Genomic DNA, 21,595 nt, shown 5'->3' on the forward strand with positions numbered 1-21,595 from the left:
GCACTGATATTTTGTCGTCTTTTGTAGCAAGATTATTTTTACTTTTGACTTTCCATTTTGTTCCACGCCTGTCTCATGTCACTTATCTCAATCGAGTCTCCCAGCTTGGTGCGGTAGTTTCTCCTCCCTTCCTCAAGAGTGACATTGAGATTTCGTTGAGCTCGTTTCCTTTCCTGTCTGTCGCCACTCCATATATGCTCTTTTCTTTTTGATGATTTCACGTTTTATTTTTGCAGTGACCCATGGTTTATTGTTGGGGTAGATCTTGATACTCTTAGTACATTTTTCACAAAATTTGTCATCCGATGATCCTAGTGGTGGTTTTTCACGAGATGTGAATGCTCCTTTGATGTTACAGCAACATAAGTCCAGAGTTCTGTTCCCTCTTGTTGGACATGAGATGTGTTGATAGAAGGTGGGTAGATCAGCCTTCAAGGTGCATTTATTAAAATCAGCCAGTATAACTACTGGTGCGTCCGTTGTCGTAACGTATATGGGCACAGATCTCATCCACTTTGTCTCTAATTGAACGGACGTTAGCTAGAATAATCATAGGAAGTTTAAGGAAGTGGTGGGCGAAAACCTCTTCTTCTCAGTCTTTACCGTTGTCCTCCTTTTTCCCCTCTTTTCCTTGTACTAACAGAGGAAGGGTACAGACAATTTATATGTGCATAACATGGTGGAGGAGGCTTCTTCTTTAAATGAAGTTTGAGGAGTAGGTCTCTACCATAATGGATAGACCGAGGACTAGACCAGCCGCCATCTTGGGTCCCCATTTTCTTCTTTTATTTATATTAGAATACCTAAAGTTGAACAAATCTAGATCTAGCAACACATGTAATGTAAATACTCATTGAAAGACAGAAGTCATCTAAATAACTAATAACAAATGAACATCCCAAATACATTAGACTATGGAACACTGTAGAATCAGTCACGTGTTAGCCATTGGACAAAGCTTCTCAAGGATTTGTCTTTACGTCATTGGAAGTTGTTGTTTTTTTTTCAATACGGTGTACAGACTGAAAGGAATTTTATTTAATGACTTTTCTATGTCAAAAGTATAGAAAAACCTCGTGGAATTGGTGGAATAGATTTTAGTAACAAATCTCGTGAATGGGGTTAGTGAACTAATGTTACATTTTTTGGGGATAAATTACAGATGTATTGATCTAGAGTTCTAAAACTACGTTCTAAATTTCACGAATTATTTATTTTATATCTTAATTTTAAAAATGGCTAGCAAGAATGTAAATAATATACCTGATTTTTATAAAAACTTATGCATTCAATTTTGTATGCCTATAAATATATTTGTGTTTTTTTTTCCTGCTTAAAATAATTTGCATATATAAATCACAGTTTCCCTGTTTTTCCTCTAATAGAATGTTCCAACATTCTCTAGCTCCACTTTCTGGTTCTTCCCAGTTTGACTATTGAACCAATCTGGGTACCACTGACCCATATAACGTAGCAACCGTTTAATTATATTTCTTTTAAACAGCCACTAACTAAATTTCCACACAGAATTCAGTTTGGCAATCAACTTAAAACAACAAGAAAACCAATCACGGAACTTCAAGTGAATCATGGGAACGACGGTCTATAAATAGCTAACACATTTAGCGTCTATTCAAATTTGGGTCAACAAATTAAGTGCTGTCCAATAACTGGCCACAAAAGTGTGCCCTCGTATAGTTTCCTTTTGATTAAATTATTGCCTCTAATCCAATAAGTGCCAACGAGCTTAGCAATGCCCTAAAGTGGAGGCAATACCCTAAAAGAAGTGCCATCGCATTGGATAAATATCTGAGTGGAAATCCTTTGAATCTAGTGATTTAGCTTAGTGTTTGCAAATGTCAAGGATTCCTCTTTGATCATTCATCTTCAGCAAGTGTTCCAAGCACTGAAGATCTTGTTTAGTCGCCTAACAGTCAAGGTATTGTTAAGTCACCAAGCACTCAAGGTCTTGACCGTTATAATTTTTCAAAGTACAAAATAAATAAATGTAAATTTGGCTGGAGACTATATCTAGGTTTAGAGCCAACATGCCAGTCGTATTACCGTAATGATGCGATAACAAAGTACATTTAAAGTTGCTTCAATTTTATTGAAGTTTATAGAAGCGTGGCTTAGATTTTAATGCACATCTAATATAGATTATATCTAGATTCTAGATCTAGAATTAGATTTCAAGAGTTCTAAATTAGAACTTTATGTTAGATCGAGACGATCGAGAAATAATTGCGCAAGTTTGCCGTCCTCGCTGGGCGGAACAGAAAATGCTTAAGTTCTATTTATAGGCATACAAACACTAATGCCATAGTTTTATAAAAGTCAGGTATATTATTTAAATACTTGCTTTTAAAAATAAGATACAAAATAAATAATTCGTGAATTTAATATTCTATTTTGACTGCCCAATTCTACTCGCTGAACTATTGACATTGATCTGTAATTCTTCCATGTTAGTAAATATACATTAACAGTTTTTAAAAAAATTGTCGCTGCGAGCAGGGTTCGAACCTGCGCGGGAAGATCCCATTGGATTTCAAGTCCAACGCCTTAACCACTCGGCCATCACAGCTGCAATACGTCATGTAGCTCGTTTACTGATATCAAATGTCAGTGATAACTTCAAGATGAAATGCAACAGAAAGATTTAAAGTCCCGTTTTTTTCTAGGCGTTTAATTGTTCTTTGGGTGGGTAAATTATTCATTTACGTTTCGTAGCCAAAAGTTAGCCTAAAGCTTAAGCTGACTCTCACAAGGGACACCATCATTGCAATGACATTGCAGGGTTGTTGTGTTTTTCGGTATCAGCTGACGGTTATCGGGCAGGTCTGTGAAGTCAGTAGAACAGATGAGAGATTGCTAATCACTGTCAAGTAGCGTTGATTTACGCTGCTGAAGTGGCCAGGTGGCTGAGTGGTTGCGACTTCGGATATGGAATACAAGTGTCACGGTTCGAACTCAGCTGAAGACAATCACAGTCACGTGATCTCTCCAAGGTAATAGACGATAATAAAGAAAAAGTAGACATTTTGTTTTGATGTAGAGCTCCTGTAGTCTCTAAGGTTGGAAGTGGAGCTCTTGTAGTCTCTAAGGTTGGAAGTGGAGCTCCTGTAGTCTCTAAGGTTGGAAGTGGAGCTCTTGTAATCTCTAAGGTTGGAAGTGGAGCTCTTGTAATCTCTAAGGTTGGAAGTGGAGCTCCTGTAGTCTCTAAGGTTGGAAGTGGAGCTCCTGTAGTCTCTAAGGTTGGAAGTGGAGCTCCTGTAGTCTCTAAGGTTGGAAGTGGAGCTCCTGTAGTCTCTAAGGTTGGAAGTGGAGCTCCTGTAGTCTCAAAGGTTGGAAGTGGAGCTCCTGTAGTCTCTAAGGTTGGAAGTAAAGCTCCTGTAGTCTCTAAGGTTGGAAAGAGTTTCTTATGGGCAAAAGGGGCAGGGTATAGAAGTGGTCAACATTTATAGACTAGACGGTAGTAATGGATTTCTTTAAAAAATTAAACCGTCACAGACGGACGGACATGTGTGCACAAAACTAATATCGGTTTTTTTCTCTTTTGAGGTTCGGCCACAATACACATATTCTAAAAAGTACTAATTACTATATTCAGTTAATCATAAGATGATTTGTTTTGCTGTCTGGTTATTGGAAGAAAAAGTTCCTTGACCTAACATGTTCACGTTTCTACTTCTTATATATTACAGACGTCTCTTCAAAAAAAGAAGATAATTACGTCCTGTGCATTGCATGTGTCAATCTAGTCATGCATGTTAATTGAAGACTTAAACTCTGCTTAGTCGTAGGTTTTCCTCTGATGGCACTAGGGAAGAAGGAGCACCTGTAGGAATTTGTGCTAGCATAGGGAATAAGAAATGTGCCATTATGTGTCATGGTGTTAGCATGTGTGTGTTGTTCATCACTTACTCCTATTGTTTTCTTTCATTTCAAACTTTATCTACCTCCCCAGCCTCATTGGAAAACAGGACAACGTGACATTCATGTGTACCCATGTGTGAACTCCGATGAGACACGAAGCCAGGTCAGGACCTTGTCATGCTTGACTGCATTGTTACTAAAACTACAACTCGTAGCAACCAAAATGATATTGTTGAGGTAGTATCAGCCTACTAGTTGTATATTTCTCTATGAATGTCTAAATATTTCTATGTATTTCTATGTATGTCTATGTATGTCTATTCTATAGCAAGCATTGAACTGGCGGCCTACTCATAATTCTGTTGCATACTTCCGGTCAGACATAACTCGTGTTCACTAATTACACTTTTACGTTTTGTATTCAACAAAATTCACCAAAATACAACCAGCTCACTATTTTACCAGTGAAACCTTTCAAACTGTAAACGTTAAATTGAGTATTAAATAAATGTATGTCGGTATAATAGGTCTGATTGGTAAAATGCTTACGAGAGAGATTCGTGTGTAGACTCGAATTTTGAATTAGTTTTTTCGGGGCGTACCCCCTGCTCTAATTGACTATTGAACTACGTAGGGTTTAACTAAAGGTTCTTGATCGTTGTGCTAGCCACTTGACATTCTCTTCAGACTTCGGCCATAAAAAGCAAATACGTTAGAATCAGATTTCTTTTTGTAGTGTGTGAGTAACGTGAATACAACTGAACCCTAAAGCCGCCCTTTGAACTGTGTGCATCATTAGTGTGTGCGTGTGTGTGTTATTTTGCTTTATATTTTTCATTTTAGTCTATTGAACTATAATTAGAATGAATTGTTCAAATGTTATCTTTCCGACAGATTCCGACCGACAGATTCCGACCAACAGATTCCGGCCGATGCAGACATATTAAGCACCTTCCAAGATCTTTCACGTCTTACTCTATTTTTATTTTATACATTTTGGCGGGAAAACACTGCATTCTTTTCAAATTAAAAATATTTTGAAATAACTTTTTTTTCTATTAAAACAATGGGCTAGGGAGGAAGACAACGCCCTTTTCCCACGGAATATATTCAACACTAAAACCTTTAAGTACCGACCACAGTTTTAAAGCACCACTTGGGCTGTCTCCATATAGGTCTGAGGCCGGCAGAAGCATCAGCAGAAATCAATTACAATAGAACGTCTTTTAACCGGACGTCATTTATCCGGAATGTCCAATATCCCGACCTTTTATTTTTTGTTTTAAGTGGTCATACTGACGTGCAGCGAAAGATCGGTGATTGTGTCTCTCAATATAGGTAGGCTACTACGTATGACGCTTGGTTCCCCTGTATGTTTTACTTGAATTTTATGCCTACGTACAGCGCTATATGAATTTTCTAAATATTTTTGGAGAAATAGACTGTTTATACCAACCCGCATTGGGTTATCCGGACGATCGATTATCCGGACAGACCCCTTTCCCAATTGGCTTATGACATTGTCGTTCTACTGTAAAGTCTCCCACATTTATCACAACAAGATTCGTTCTAGTTTCAAATGACCGAATTTGCATAATATCAAAATATATATCTCCTAACCCCCTATGCTTTTTACAAAATATCTTCTCCCCCCCTCCCCGAAACCCCGAAAACATCAAGCTGCTAGGTGTTTGTTATTTTATGGTCTCAAAGCAAGTTTTGAAACATTCATAGCAACCTCCCACTGCGACCGCTGCATACAAGAGACGAATGAATCAAAACACAATATAATTGGAAGGATTATTTCAAACGCCACTTTAACATTCACTGAATATAAAGTGACACCTAATTAAAAAGTAAACAAAACTGCAGGACTAGAAACACACTTCAGACTAACTTATATTTTTAATGATTTGGTTGTCATTGACATTGAACATTGACATTGTATTGAACTAAAAAAAAATTTTCTTTCGATTTTAATTATTTTGAAGTATTTAATTTAAGAAGTTCAATTGTAAGATAGAAATCTATAACACATTCAAGCTTTTAATTAAAGCATTTAGGATAGCTTGACAGTGAGAAAGAGAAAATGACAGATAGATAGATAGATAGATAGACAGATAGATAGATAGATAGATAGATAGATAGATAGATAGATAGATAGATAGATAGATAGATAGATAGATAGATAGATAGATAGATAGATAGATAGATAGATGGGTGGATGAATAGATGGATAGATAGATAGATAGATAGATAGATAGATAGATAGATAGATAGATAGATAGATAGATAGATAGATAGATAGATAGATAGATAGATAGATAGATAGATAGATAGATCGATAGATAGATGGATGGATAGATAGATGGATGGATGGATAGATGGATGGATGGATAGATAGATAGATAAATAGATAGAGATAGATAGATAGATAGATAGATAGATAGATAGATAGATAGATAGATAGATAGATAGATAGATACATAGCATTCACTGGATCTAGATCTAGCTATTGGGATGGGCGCTATCAAACCACACGTGCATCCTATAAAGAGAGTCTTTGAACTTGGAAAAACATCGAAGTGGAACTATCTGGAACTATCTGGTGTTTAAAGAGAAGAAAATAAAACGTCACATCCACCGAAACGAACCTCTGCCACTTGTTAGCGCCAGACCAGGCTGACAAAGTGGTTGCCTCAACATGAGGTCGGCTGCAGCGCGTAACACAAGAATTCAAGTCGACCTTGAAGACGAAATCTGCTGGTCGTGAGCACGTGTATGTGTGTATATGTGTCTGTGTAAATGTGAGTGAGTTTGTTTTCAAGGAAACGCTTGTTCTGTGGGAATAGCGATGCTATGTGCCTATGTGCAAATTTTAAAGTATTTTCTATTTTATTTTTTCACAAGTAGTAGTACACGGCTGTGCGTGTGGTTGTGGGGAGGGAGAGGTTCTAACATATACCACGACTGTCCACGACCTACGCAGTGATGTAAGGAAAATGCATGCCAAGTAACATTAAGATTGGTCAAACGGTTTTAAATTTGTATAAGGATCATATATATACCTTTACTCTTGGTTAAAATAATAGATAAGTTTTAAAACCCAGATCTAGTTGTTTTGTTGGTAATGGTTAAGGCTTACAATCCTACAAGGCACAGCACCAGATGGAAGAAGGCAATGGTGGTAGTAGAGAAGATGGACTGTCCTACCAGATTGTATTGAGAACAGGGCAGAGACGTAGCTTGAAGTTAATGAGTCACCCAATGATACTTCCACGCCCCTACCTTCCAGTGACTACTAATTAAAAGTTCTAGTCTTACTGAATGTAAAAGTAGACTTTCCCTGCTATTTTAAATAATAATTTAATATTGAAAAAATAGATTTATTTAGATCTGGGTGGCCCAAAAAATAATCTGTATCGTACGCCCTCATCTCATGCGTTCACCATTTTCTCCCCTCACCCCCAACATTCCACAAGACTTACTATTCTTCACCATCTTCCAGGCAGTGTATCGTTATCTGTTTGTGGCGGGAAAACTTTTCGCATTCCCACGTCAGCGCAATTCTGTTTTCTGTAAAAACTACGCATCATTAAATATTTTCCTCCATGGCGACAAAAACAAGGAATAGCTTTTTGGCGTCTCCAGTGTACATTTCTTCATCGTTCTCATTTGTGTGTCGTCAAGCTCAGATCATTGACTTGGACAGTACATTTCTTCATCGTTCCAATTTGTGTGTCGTCAAGCTCAGATCATTGACTTGGACAGTACATTTCTTCATCGTTCTCATTTGTCATGTCGTCAAGCTCAGATCATTGACTTGGACAGTACATTTCTTCATTGTTCTCATTGGTCATGTCGTCAAGCTCAGATCATTGACTTCGACAGTACATTTCTTCATCGTTCTCATTGGTCATGTCGTCAAGCTCAGATCATTGAATTGGACAGTACATTTCTTCATCGTTCTCATTTGTCATGTCGTCAAGCTCAGATCATTGCATTGGACAGTACATTTCTTCATCGTTCTCATTTGTCATGTCGTAAAGCTCAGATCATTGAATTGGACAGTACATTTCTTCATCGTTCTCATTTGTGTGTCGTCAAGCTCAGATCATTGACTTGGACAGTACATTTCTTCATCGTTCTCATTTGTGTGTCGTCAAGCTCAGATCATTGACTTGGACAGTACATTTCTTCATTGTTCTCATTTGTCATGTCGTCAAGCTCAGATCATTGACTTGGACAGTACATTTCTTCATTGTTCTCATTGGTCATGTCGTCAAGCTCAGATCATTGACTTCGACAGTACATTTCTTCATCGTTCTCATTGGTCATGTCGTCAAGCTCAGATCATTGAATTGGACAGTACATTTCTTCATCGTTCTCATTTGTCATGTCGTCAAGCTCAGATCATTGCATTGGACAGTACATTTCTTCATCGTTCTCATTTGTCATGTCGTCAAGCTCAGATCATTGCATTGGACAGTACATGTCTTCATCGTTCTCATTTGTCATGTCGTCAAGCTCAGATCATTGCATTGGACAGTACATTTCTTCATCGTTCTCATTTGTCATGTCGTAAAGCTCAGATCATTGCATTGGACAGTACATTTCTTCATCGTTCTCATTTTTCATGTCGTCAAGCTCAGATCATTGCATTGGACAGTACATGTCTTCATCGTTCTCATTTGTCATGTCGTCAAGCTCAGATCATTGCATTGGACAGTACATGTCTTCATCGTTCTCATTTGTCATGTCGTCAAGCTCAGATCATTGCATTGGACAGTACATTTCTTCATCGTTCTCATTTTTCATGTCGTCAAGCTCAGATCATTGCATTGGACAGTACATTTCTTCATCGTTCTCATTTTTCATGTCGTCAAGCTCAGATCATTGCATTGGACAGTACATTTCTTCGTCGTTCTCATTTTTCATGTCGTCAAGCTCAGATCATTGCATTGGACAGTACATTTCTTCATCGTTCTCATTTTTCATGTCGTCAAGCTCAGATCATTGCATTGGACAGTACATTTCTTCATCGTTCTCATTTTTCATGTCGTCAAGCTCAGATCATTGAATTGGACAGTACATTTCTTCATCGTTCTCATTTTTCATGTCGTCAAGCTCAGATCATTGAATTGGACAGTACATTTCTTCATCGTTCTCATTTTTCATGTCGTCAAGCTCAGATCATTGAATTGGACAGTACATTTCTTCATCGTTCTCATTTGTCATGTCGTCAAGCTCAGATCATTGAATTGGACAGTACATTTCTTCATCGTTCTCATTTGTCATGTCGTCAAGCTCAGATCATTGAATTGGACAGTACATTTCGTTTCCTCATGAAAGCACTCAATGAACTTCAGTATTTTTGGGAGGGCAACCTATTTTCCTTAGGAGTTTGAAAAGGCCACTTCTGCTGACCATTTCAAAGGCTTTAGTCAGATCAACAGAAACGATGTAAAGGGGTCTGTCTCTCTGAATTTCTCCTGCAGTAGTCGTAGAGAGGATATCATGTCTATGGTGGATCTACCACTCCTGAATCCACACTGAGACTCTGTGTAGACTCTAGAAGCTATCATTTGCAGCATGGATAGTGCCACTCTAGCAAAGATTTTGCCAACTATGCTGAGGAGAGAGTAAACATTAATGGCCAAGCACTAGAAATTGTTGATCACTTTTGCTATCTTAGCTCCATCATATCCAACAATGCTCTACTGGATAAAGACATTTACAACAGGTTAGCCAAAGCAATGGGCACCTTTTTTTTTGTCTCGGTTACAGAAAAGAGTATGGAACAACATATTGCTGACTAACAATACTAAAGCCTTAGTCTACCGGACCTGTGTGATGAGCACTTTGCTATACGGAAGTGAAACATGGTCAACCTACTCATGGCAGGAAAAAAAAGCTGAATGTCTTCCACCTCCGATGCCTAAGGCGGATCCTTAAAATAAGGTGGAAAGATAAAATAACCAATGAGGAAGTGCTACGAAGAGCAGGGTGCCAGGACATCCGCTCTGTTATCAGCTTGGCCACGTTCGTAGAATGCCAGTAGTTCGACTTCCACAAGACATTCTGTATGGCGATCTAAAAGAAGACAGGAGAGCCGCTGGTCGCTCACTTTTACGGTATACTGATGTATACAGTAAAACGCGACATGATGCTCTTCAAAATGGACACTAGCAGCTGAGGAAAAGTAGCACTTGATAGATCCACATGGAGAGAGAACATTAAGGAAGGATCTCGAATTGCAGATGCCATACACAACAGAAGCAGAAAGAAGGGTGAAAATGCAACGGCGCTATAAACATGTCATAAATCAATACATGCATGTTTTATTTAACGATATCACATATATATATATATATATATTTTATATATATAACGAACAATTGTGTTATGTATAATTAGATGCATACAATAACCCGAACGATTGGATTGTCGTGAGTCTCAATCAAGACACTTCTAGCATGCTATTATATTGATAGTAACTCATAGCTTACAATAGTTACACATATCTAGATATCTAAATTCTGTTGCCCTGTTGAGGTACTATGATGGAATGATGGACAATGAAACACTTAGGTGATTCTACGATCTATTCATGTCTAGACTCTCTAGACCACTGATGCCAAACTAGCCTGTTTTTATATCAGGGGAAAATAACTTCTCACAAACCTATTTGAAAGCCATACTATTAGAGTGTAAAGTCTGTTGGTTATGTAAGTTGTTTTTCCTCCTCTACCAACAGGTTTCAGAGGTGGTGCAACTGTATCTAGCCTCGTTTCATTCAGGCCGAGGTCACCCGCACACACACTACACTGATATCTTGTGTAACCTACTTTCTGGTTTTCCCGCCAAAAAAAAAAATCTATTGCGTTTTACCTTGGCCTTAAAGGCCAAGAGGGGAGGGGGGGGGGAGTCATGAGGGGACATGGGAAGGATGGGATGTCGTGTGCAGCTTTGTGTAGACATGCGTCTTGCTGTGTGTGTGTGTGTGTGTGTGACTTGAGCTGGGATGTGTGTTTACTATACTTCTCTACGATAAAATTGTTGTGGTTTGTGGTTTTTAAAATAAAACTTCGTTTTTTTTTTTGGGGGGGTGGGGAAGGGAAATTGGTTTCCAGTGTATGTGTGTGTGTGTAATAGGGTGGGGTATGTTTTTGTTTGTTGAAGATGTCATGCCTCTAGCTCGGTATGAGTCATTGGAGACTTGAGCGTCTTCTAGCCGGAGTCATGGGTCCTGAGCGGGAGAGTGGTTGGTGTGATAGGGGGGTAGCATGACCCCTGTCTAAATTGGCTAGATCAGGGATTCTAAGCCTCTTTTAAGCTCCGCTCCCATCTGGATTGTGTAGATATTGCTTACTATCAGGGAGATGAACATTTTATATATATAATCAAGGGCATCAAGATTGTTATCAATGGCTACATATATTTCTGCACTCTCGTTGAATGCTGAATGCTTATAGTTACGCGCTCTTGGCAAGATGGCTGCTCCCTGTTTACTGTAATCAGAGATGAGTTAAATTTTTCGTTTTGTTGTATTAAATCAAACCAAATTCATTAAAAAAGCTATTTAACTAATAAACTAATATCTTTAAATTATATATTTAACTTAATTCAGCATTTTTTCTACTAATTAATTCAAATTAACAATTCTTAGCTTAGGACTATTTTGTCTCACTAATCCTTAATAATAGTTTAAGCCTTATAATTTATTAGATCTAGATCTAGTCTATATTTATTATTACATCCTTAGATTTTAGATCTAGTCTGTCTAGTGTTAGACTTAGACTTTAATTAAGGCTTTAGATCTACTAATCATCAACTAATACTACTAATAATAACTAATAGTAATATTCTATGTAGTTAGTTATACACACGTAAATATATTGATCTAGAATCTAGATCTAGTCTAGGTCCACATTTTGAATTTAATAAACCATTTGATTTGATTTAATTGTCATTGTAAACTAGCTTTCACTTTAGATTTAGACTTAACTTAGGCATTGTAAACCTTAAACTAGATTTAGACTAGACTCCTTTAAAAACTAAAATCAAGAACAGTCATCATGAAATTGCTCTGGCTATTTATCCTAATAATCACCAAATGCACACTAGCTGAACACAGAACTAGATCTACCTTTGTCAACACTAAACTTAAAAAGGAAACAACAGTCATAATCAATCATCACACTTTAGAACAATGCAACTTCAAAAATAACCTAACATACACATCTATAACATTAAAGAAGATTACCCATCACAAATGGAAGTTCTCAATCAGGCACAGCAGAAATAAATACCTATCACTGTTAATATTAATGGCAGGAGATGTAGAGTCAAATCCAGGGCCTAGATCTAAAGATAGATGTAACATCTGCAAAAAAATATGCACCCTGAAACAGAAAGCCATTCAATGTGACACCTGCGATGAATGGTACCATGCATCATGTCTCCATATGAATACACCTGTGTATTATGCCTTAGGCAACAAAGACGCATCATGGCACTGTGTACCGTGTGGGTTACCTCAGTTTACATCAGGACTGTTTGATTCCTTTGATGCGGACACTTCTAACCCATACAACATCCTAAACACCATCCCGAACCAAACTCACCAACCACTAGCCAGATCCACTCCTGTTAAACCTAAATCTACTAAAATTAATACAACAGCCTCACTAAACAAACCTACTAAAGAAGTAATACCAAAATACCTTAAAACCTTAGTTATAAATTTTCAAAGCATTAGGAACAAAACAGCAGACTTAGACATTTTATTAGAATGTGAGAAACCAGACATAATTGCAGGAACAGAAACTTGGCTGCATCCTGAAATTTATAATGCAGAAATTTTCAATAGTAATTATGAAATTTTTAGAAAAGATAGGGCTGATAATCATGGAGGAGTTCTTTTAGCAATAAAAAACACTCTTATAGCAGAAGAAATTACCTTACCTAACTCAAAAAATGTAGAATCAACATTTTGTAAAATTAATACCACCTCAACATCCCTAATAATAGGCAGCATTTACAGACCACCAAATTCTAGTTTAGAATACATGCAGGAACTATGTAATCAGATTACTACACTTAAAGAGACAAATAAAAATGCAGTTTTTTGGATTATGGGTGATTTCAACCTACCTGATATAAATTGGAAAACACTAACCATAGATAAACACCAAAACCTTAAGGACATAAATGAGCTTTTCATAGCAACTTTACACAACCTAAGTTTAGATCAAATCATTAAAAAGCCAACTAGATTAAACAACACATTAGATCTCTTCTTAACCAACAGACCTGGATTAGTAGTTGATTATGAAATTATCCCTGGTCTATCAGACCATGAGATCATAAAAATACACAGTCAGATAAAAGCAGTAGCCAATACAAAACCCAAAAGAAAAATCTTACTCTGGAATAAATGTAACCTAACACAACTACACCAAGCTGCACTAAACTTTCAACAAACATTCTTATTAGAAAAAGACATTAACCAACCAGTCGATGACCTCTGGAATTTCATTAAAAACCATCTTGAAAGCATAATAGAAAATCATATACCAACTAAATACACATCAAACAAAATAAATAAATGCTGGTTTAATAATAGACTAAAGAAGCTTTGTAAACAGAAGGAAAACCTCTATAGAAAATTTAAAGAAACTAATGCAGAAAGAGTTTACAAAAAGTATATAAAAATTAAATACTTAACCCAAAAAGTAAGCAGACAGCTGCAGAGTGAATACATAAACAATGTAATATCTAAAGATAACAACAAAAACCTATGGTCATACATTAAGTCTAAGAAAATGGAAACAACAGGCGTAGCGCCATTAAAAGATGAACATAACATAATACATAATGATAATGAAACTAAAGCAAACATTCTAAACAAATACTTTGCATCAGCATTCTCAGCCCCAGGAGACAAAGACATATTACTGAATTTGAACCAAGTAGACAACATAGAAGATATAGTAGTACAAGAAAATGGAATTCAAAAACTATTAGCCAACACCAAACCAAATAAAGCTTCTGGACCTGATGGTATTCCAGCTAGATTACTCAAAGAACTAAGTAATGAGCTAGCCCCAGTGTTCAAAATACTCTTTCAGGCTTCACTTAACCAGGGCAGAGTACTAAAGGACTGGAAAGAAGCTAATGTCACCCCCCTATTTAAAAAAGGAGAAAAATCTGACCCAGGGAACTACAGACCAGTATCACTTACCAGCATCACATGTAAAATCCTAGAACACATAATATGTAGCAACATCATAAACCACTTAGACAAACATAATGTCCTCACACCATACCAACATGGCTTTAGGAAATATAGATCATGTGAAACACAACTAATAGGACTAATTGATGATTTTTCAAAAGGTTTAGATAATAGTGAACAAATAGATGCTATCTTACTAGATTTTTCTAAGGCTTTTGACAAAGTTCACCACCATAGTTTGCTTAAAAAATTAAAATATTTCGGCATTAATGGTCCACTGCATCAGTGGATTAAAGACTTTCTGATAGGGAGAGAACAAACTGTAATAATAAATGGCTCTAAATCAACACCGATAACAGTAAACTCAGGTGTACCTCAAGGTACAGTCTTGGGTCCACTACTATTTTTAATTTACATAAATGATTTACCAAATTGCATTAGTTCAGGAACAAAAGTTTATTTGCAGACGATTGCATAATTTATAGAACAATAAAAACAACACAAGACACAGATATTTTACAAAGAGAATTAGATGAATTACAGAAATGGGAATCAAATTGGAGCATGTCTTTCCACCCAGAAAAATGTCAGTTGTTAAGAGTAACAAAAAAACTAAAACAAATTAATTCCACTTATCTTATTCATGGCAAACCAGTATCACAGACTAAAAACGCAAAATACCTAGGTGTTATAATAAATGAAAAACTATCATGGAATCCACATATTGATGAAACTACAAAAAAATCAAACAAAGCATTAGGATTTATTAAAAGAAATTTCTATAAATCAAATAAGAACATAAAACTAAAATGTTACTTAACCTTGGTTAGGCCAATAATAGAATATGCATCCTCCGTTTGGGACCCCTCAACTCAAGAAAACATTAAGAAACTGGAACAGACACAAAATAGAGCAGTGAGATTCATAACAAACGAATATTCACATTTGACTAGAGTAACACCTTTAGTAAAATCACTAAATTTAGAAAGCCTTCAGGACAGAAGGCTCAAAAGTAAAGTAGCAATCATACATAAAACACTGAACCATAATCTTCAAATACAAAAACAAAATTTAATAAAATACTCTGAAAGACACAAAGATAAAGGCACATTCCTCGTCCCATATGCTAGGACAAATTTGTACAAATACTCCTTCTTCCCTAGTGCTATTAGAGCATGGAATGGGTTGCCTGAGCTAGCCAGGAAAACCAGTGACTTGGCAGAATTTAAGTCATTGGTTAATATGCATGACTAAATGCATGACGCGTAGGACGTAATCATCTTCTTTTTTGAAGTAACGTCTGTATTATATAAGATAAGATAAGAAACAAACAAATATTGATGTTTTAACTACAAATTGAAAGAAAAACTTTTGAATATCAAATAAAATGAAGAACGTTTCTAAGAATATTCTCGTCCCTTGTCAGGGGGGGGGGGGGTCGCTGCCTGGACACTGTTAAGGGAAATAGAATGAACAGTGTTTCCTTCAAACGAATCTGATCCTGACATTACCAGAGAATGATTAGGGCTCTATCATTCATTTAAGAATAATGATTAATAATATAATATGCTCATAATACAGATAAAATTAGTAGAGCCTTCCTTTTTTTAAACCAGTGTGTTTATATATATATATAATATATATAATGAATATCTCACTCAGCAAATACAATATTTGAATATGACACATACTGCGATTGTTACTTAATTGTAGTTGCGCCAGTTAGCCCCACGAAATCCTGCAATTTTTTTTTTTGGGGGGGGGGGGGGGGGTAGACCAATTTTGAATAGTGTATGTTTGGTTGAGTTCTTTTAAACAACGTTTATATCAACTCAATATGTCTGTCCGTCAGTCTGTCTGGTAGAAGCACATTCCTTGTTCCATATGCTAGGACAAATTTGTACAAATGCTCCTAGTAACCCTAGTGCTATTAGAGTATGGAATGGGTTGCCTGAGTCAGTCACGAAAACTAATGACTTGGCAGTATTAGCTGGACACTGGCGAACATTTTCTTTCATTACTACAAAGTGCAGTGGTCTCGATTCCTCCGGCGACTTTGAGATGTTCCTTGTTCCTCTCAAAGTAGTTTACTAGAGATGGTGAACAAGAAGAAGTCGTGAGGACATTTCTATCACACTGATACAGGGGAATAGATACTGATACGCCATTGCCCAAACTCGGCATAGAAACATATTTACCTTAATGACGATGGAGGCTTCTTCAGGCAAAACTCGCTCGCTTCAAGAGTGTATATGTGCCCAAAGAGAGATTGAACAAATTTTAGACTAGAAGTACATGTGTAATATGCATTTATTCACCGTGTGACTATATACACACACGAATCTTGGCACATTTAAAACAGACTAACCAAACAGCACGTTCCTGGCGTGATACGGCACACGCACCACAAAACCTACAGTTCTGAGCAGATGACAAGAGATAAAACCTCTGCCTTCCGTGACTTAACACCTGTATCACCTGTTAGTTATGCCGCAGGTGTTAAGTTTTTAATTAGACAGATTTCTAGATGGACCTGTGTCTATGTCATCTTATCATCGAAGTAAAGATTTTCTGATAATCAGATAAAGGTAGCAATAAGCTAACAGCAGCTTTCTATCACACCTGGCCGCCAACTTGATCAGAATACCTTTGTAATCACTTACTGTTAATGTCAGAGGATACGCCTTCCTAAACAGAATACAATATTTACAATGAAATAATTCGTTTGGAATTAACGGGGATTCTTGTGTTTTAAAAGACAAATGATAAAATACTCACTACTATATGATCAGAATATAAGTTCTTAGTTATCTTTACGAAGAATAATCATCACACTCTTAAAGTAACCGTTTACTACTCTTGCCTTATAATAACCGTGAAAATTATCTTTAATACTAACCTTTTTCCAACTACATAGTCTGTGTGAAACAACCCAGCAACACCAATAGAACAACCCAACAACACCATAGAACAACCCAGCAACACCAATAGAACAACCCAGCAACACCAATAGAACAACTCAGCAACACCATAGAACAACTCAGCAACACCATAGAACAACTCAGCAACACCAAGAGAACAACCCAGCAACACCAATAGAACAACTCAGCAACACCATAGAACAACCCAACAACACCAATAGAACAACTCAGCAACACCAATAGAACAACTCAGCAACACCATAGAACAACTCAGCAACACCAATAGAACAACTCAGCAACACCATAAAACAACCCAGCAACACCAATAGAACAACCCAGCAACACCAATAGAACAACTCATCAACACCATAGAACAACTCATCAACACCATAGAACAACTCAGCAACACCAATAGAACAACTCAGCAACACCAATAGAACAACTCATCAACACCATAGAACAACTCAGCAACACCAATAGAACAAACCATTTGATTGTCAAAAGAGCTGAGCCGAAGGCTCTTCGAGCTCTAGGCGTGTAAGCCTGCTTGAACAACCGTTCTGTCTATGTAAAGCATTGCTATTTCCGATATATCTGGCACTCCGGGCGCATGGACTAGAATGCTTGGCCGAAGGCCGAGTACACCTGGAACCTCCGCCATTTTCTTATGTTGTACCAAGATATTCGTGCAGGACTCGCCATTAGTGTAACGGTCCCTTGAGGTACGGCGCATTAATTATCGACAGGGACATGGAAGCTCTCTTTCAACTCCGCACTGTGCAATGGGAAAGCTCTGGCATTCCCGTGGACATTCCCACAGGAGTTTTGTTTTGCTATTCATTCAGCCTAATCACTTCCTCTAGCGATCGTTTCCACCCGAGTGCCACGTTGAGGCAGAACAGCGTACCCGGGATAGAACGAACCAGCAACACCAATAGTACATAAAAAATCAAAGGATGCTGGATTCGACACACAAATACGAAGAACATCAGAATATATCGCTACACAGACTGGAGCCCACAGGGAAAGAGAACAGGCGGAGACCAAATTAAAGATGGAGATTAGTAGAACAAGAAGCAAAATTGGCAGGATAGACTTGTACGGTGTACCCGGCTGAGGGAAATTGCACAGAACAAATTCCGTTTCTCCACTTGGAGACAAAATTTAACAACCAATAGAGTTTTAAAAAAAAATACTTTTTAAAAACAAAGCTTAACTAAGGGAAGGAATCGCTAAGAACTTTATCTGAAAATTACCGGTTTATCTTCCTTTTTGCTATATAAGACAAAATTAATTAATGAGTACTTAATGATTAACTAATTGGCTGATTTTTTGGATTGATTCGTGTAGTGTTATCGAATATGAATATATGTTCAAAGTTTATCTTACTTCACGACTAAACCTAACCGTAACGACCGTAACTTAATCCTTATATTTTAAATCCTACGACGACATTTACGAAAGACAGAATTCAGGATTAATGTTCCAAAGAAGAAACACGCCGTTTTTAGCATGTACCGCCATCTTGAATCTGTGCCATCTAGAATTCATAGCTTTCATGCTTTAAAGAGCTGACAATACGATCTCTGAGACTAGTTCATCTCAACTGGATCTAAATAGAACTACTCTCAGACCTTCTTTTGAAAGTTATTAAGTAGCCTAAGCCTATGAACAAATGAATTCTCTATTAAATAGAACTAGACTGTAAATTTATGAGATCTATCTCGTAGGTACTAGGTTTTCTTATCTTCTTATCTTATATAATACAGACGTTACTTCAAAAAAGAAGATGATTACGTCCTACGCGTCATGCATTTAGTCATTCATATTAACCAATGACTTAAATTCTGCCAAGTCACTGGTTTTCCTGGCTAGCTCAGGCAACCCATTCCATGCTCTAATAGCACTAGGGAAGAAGGAGTATTTGTACAAATTTGTCCTAGCATATGGGACGAGGAATGTGCCTTTATCTTTGTGTCTTTCAGAGTATTTTATTAAATTTTGTTTTTGTATTTGAAGATTATGGTTCAGTGTTTTATGTATAATTGCTACTTTACTTTTGAGTCTTCTGTCCTGAAGGCTTTCTAAATTTAGTGATTTTACTAAAGGTGTTTTGTTTTGTTTTGTAAATACTATGAAAGGGGTATAACCTTTAGCAATAGGTGACTATGTTCTTTTAATATGACTAGTCTGGCTTAACACTTTATTCTTTTAATATGACTAGTCTAGTTAACACTTTGTTCTTTTAATATGACTAGTCTAGTTAACACTTTGTTCTTTTAATATGACTAGTCTGGCTTAACACTTTATTCTTTTAATATGACTAGTCTGGCTTGACACTTTGTTCTTTTAATATGACTAGTCTAGTTAACACTATGTTCTTTTAATATGACTAGTCTAGTTAACACTTTGTTCTTTTAATATGACTAGTCTGGCTTAACACTTTGTTCTTTTAATATGACTAGTCTGGCTTAACACTTTGTTCTTTTAATATGACTAGTCTGGCTTAACACTTTGTTCTTTTAATATGACTAGTCTGGCTTAACACTTTGTTCTTTTAATATGACTAGTCTGGCTTAACACTTTGTTCTTTTAATATGACTAGTCTGGCTTAACACTTTATTCTTTTAATATGACTAGTCTGGCTTAACACTTTGTTCTTTTAATATGACTAGTCTGGCTTAACACTTTGTTCTTTTAATATGACTAGTCTGGCTTAACACTTTGTTCTTTTAATACGACTAGTCTGGCTTAACACCTATATTTTATGCGATTCAATAGTTTAAATAAAAACCTGAATGTATTGTAGTTGTATTTATGAATTAAAGTTTTAGAGATTTCTATTTTTGAATTTAATGTTTGGTTAATTTATTTCGAAATCTAGCTGGGTAATTAGAAGACACAGAATTCACTCAAATTTGTCCTCACTATTGAATCAATCATTGCAAATGGGAACATATACAATCAATGACCACACAGAATGACATGCATGTTCCAGGAAAGTAATGGAAACAGGAAACAATGTGTTTGAAACATCATCATCACACCAAGAGAACAGTGTTAAATATATTGTTATACAATTCGATTTAGATTTTACATTTTGAAGGAGGGGTTCTCAAACAGTTGAATTATGAGTAAGAGGGAAAAGGGAGATAGAAGTGTTCTGTATTTATCATAGGTAACATTAAAGGTTATTCTTCTTCTTCGTTCTCATTGTTATGTTGGAGTGTTCAGATGACTAGACCAATACATGAGATGAACCGCGCAGTGGTTTCCAAATCAGGGAGCTCTCCATATAGTTTTCTTTCTATTGGGGTGTTTTGGGGCCATTGTCTTATGCGGGCCTCTTGGTAAAGAGCAGTTTTGGAGGACGTGGTCGGCATTCTCTGGTGATACTCCACATGGGCAGATTTCACTGGTTCCAATTTTGAGCTTCCGGTGCATTATTAAAATATATTAAAGTATATTATATTTAAGGTTATAATTATTCAGATTTTTTCCCTGATCATTGTGCACTTCGACGAGAGATCTAGGTCACTTTGACATTCTTCTACAGGAGAGACGGAGCAAGTTATCCCGAGCCAGCTTCAAAATAAATGAAACATGTACGAGACAGAAGATAAGATTTATCTGAACTACACAGACATTAGGGGAAGTCAAGAGATCTGAATTGATTGGTAACATCAAGAAAATCTCAAATACTGATAAATTCAAACAACTTAGATGATTAGCTTCTTAGTGACCAGACCACTGACCACAACAACAAACTTGAACGTTTCAGTTGACAAAAAAAAAAAACACGCCTGAAAATCAATTGTCAAGAAGAATCTAGTTCAGTTGCAGCATGGAAAAACAAGGGAAGACAAAAAATACGAAATAACGTTAAAAAAGAGTTACGTTTTGATTGCATACTTGATTGTCATGGCAACTGATACTTAAGTCCAAGGGGATTCTAGCAAAACGCCAGCGTTAGAAATATTTGATTATCTTGTTAATGAAACGAAGATCAATGTGAGTGCTAAATGACCAAAAATCCACGTGAGTGCTAAATGACCAAAAATCAATGTGAGTGCTAAATGACCAAAAATCCATGTGAGTGCTAAATGACCAAAAATCAATGTGAGTGCTAAATGACCAAAAATCAATGTGAATGCTAAATGACCAAAGATCAATGTGAATGCTAAATGACAAAAGATCAATGTGAATGCTAAATGACCAAAAATCAATGTGAATGCTAAATGACCAAAGATCAATGTGAATGCTAAATGACCAAAAATAAATGTGAGTGCTCAATGACCAAAAATCAATGTGAGTGCTAAATGACCAAAGATCAATGTGAATGCCAAATGACCAAAAATCAATGTAAGTGCTAAATGACCAAAGATCAATGTGAGTGCTAAATGACCAAAGATGAATGTGAATGCTAAATTACCAAAGATCAAGTGAGTGCTAAATGACCAAAGATCAGGTGAGTGCTAAATGACCAAAGATCAAGTGAGTGCTAAATAACCAAAGATCATTTGAGTGCTAAATGACCAAAGATCAAGTGAGTGCT

General features: G+C 36.6%; 1 protein-coding gene and 1 non-coding gene across 2 annotated transcripts in view; both read right to left on the bottom strand.

Moving 5' to 3' along the window:
• Positions 1-2,505: 2,505 nt before the first annotated feature.
• Positions 2,506-2,587, bottom strand: Trnas-uga (transfer RNA serine (anticodon UGA)). The gene has a single exon. It is a non-coding gene; the product is annotated as a tRNA-Ser (tRNA).
• Positions 2,588-2,899: 312 nt separating this feature from the next.
• The window catches only part of LOC129926877 (uncharacterized), a 77,074-nt gene continuing 58,378 nt past the window's right edge, over positions 2,900-21,595 (bottom strand). The window contains exon 3 of the mRNA XM_056033349.1: positions 2,900-3,402. Coding sequence (XP_055889324.1) covers positions 2,900-3,402 — 503 coding nt within the window. The remainder of the gene's footprint in view (positions 3,403-21,595) is intronic.

The sequence above is a fragment of the Biomphalaria glabrata genome, chromosome 6 (genome assembly GCF_947242115.1).
Source record: "Biomphalaria glabrata chromosome 6, xgBioGlab47.1, whole genome shotgun sequence".
In the NCBI taxonomy this organism is placed as follows: Eukaryota; Metazoa; Mollusca; class Gastropoda; family Planorbidae; genus Biomphalaria; species Biomphalaria glabrata.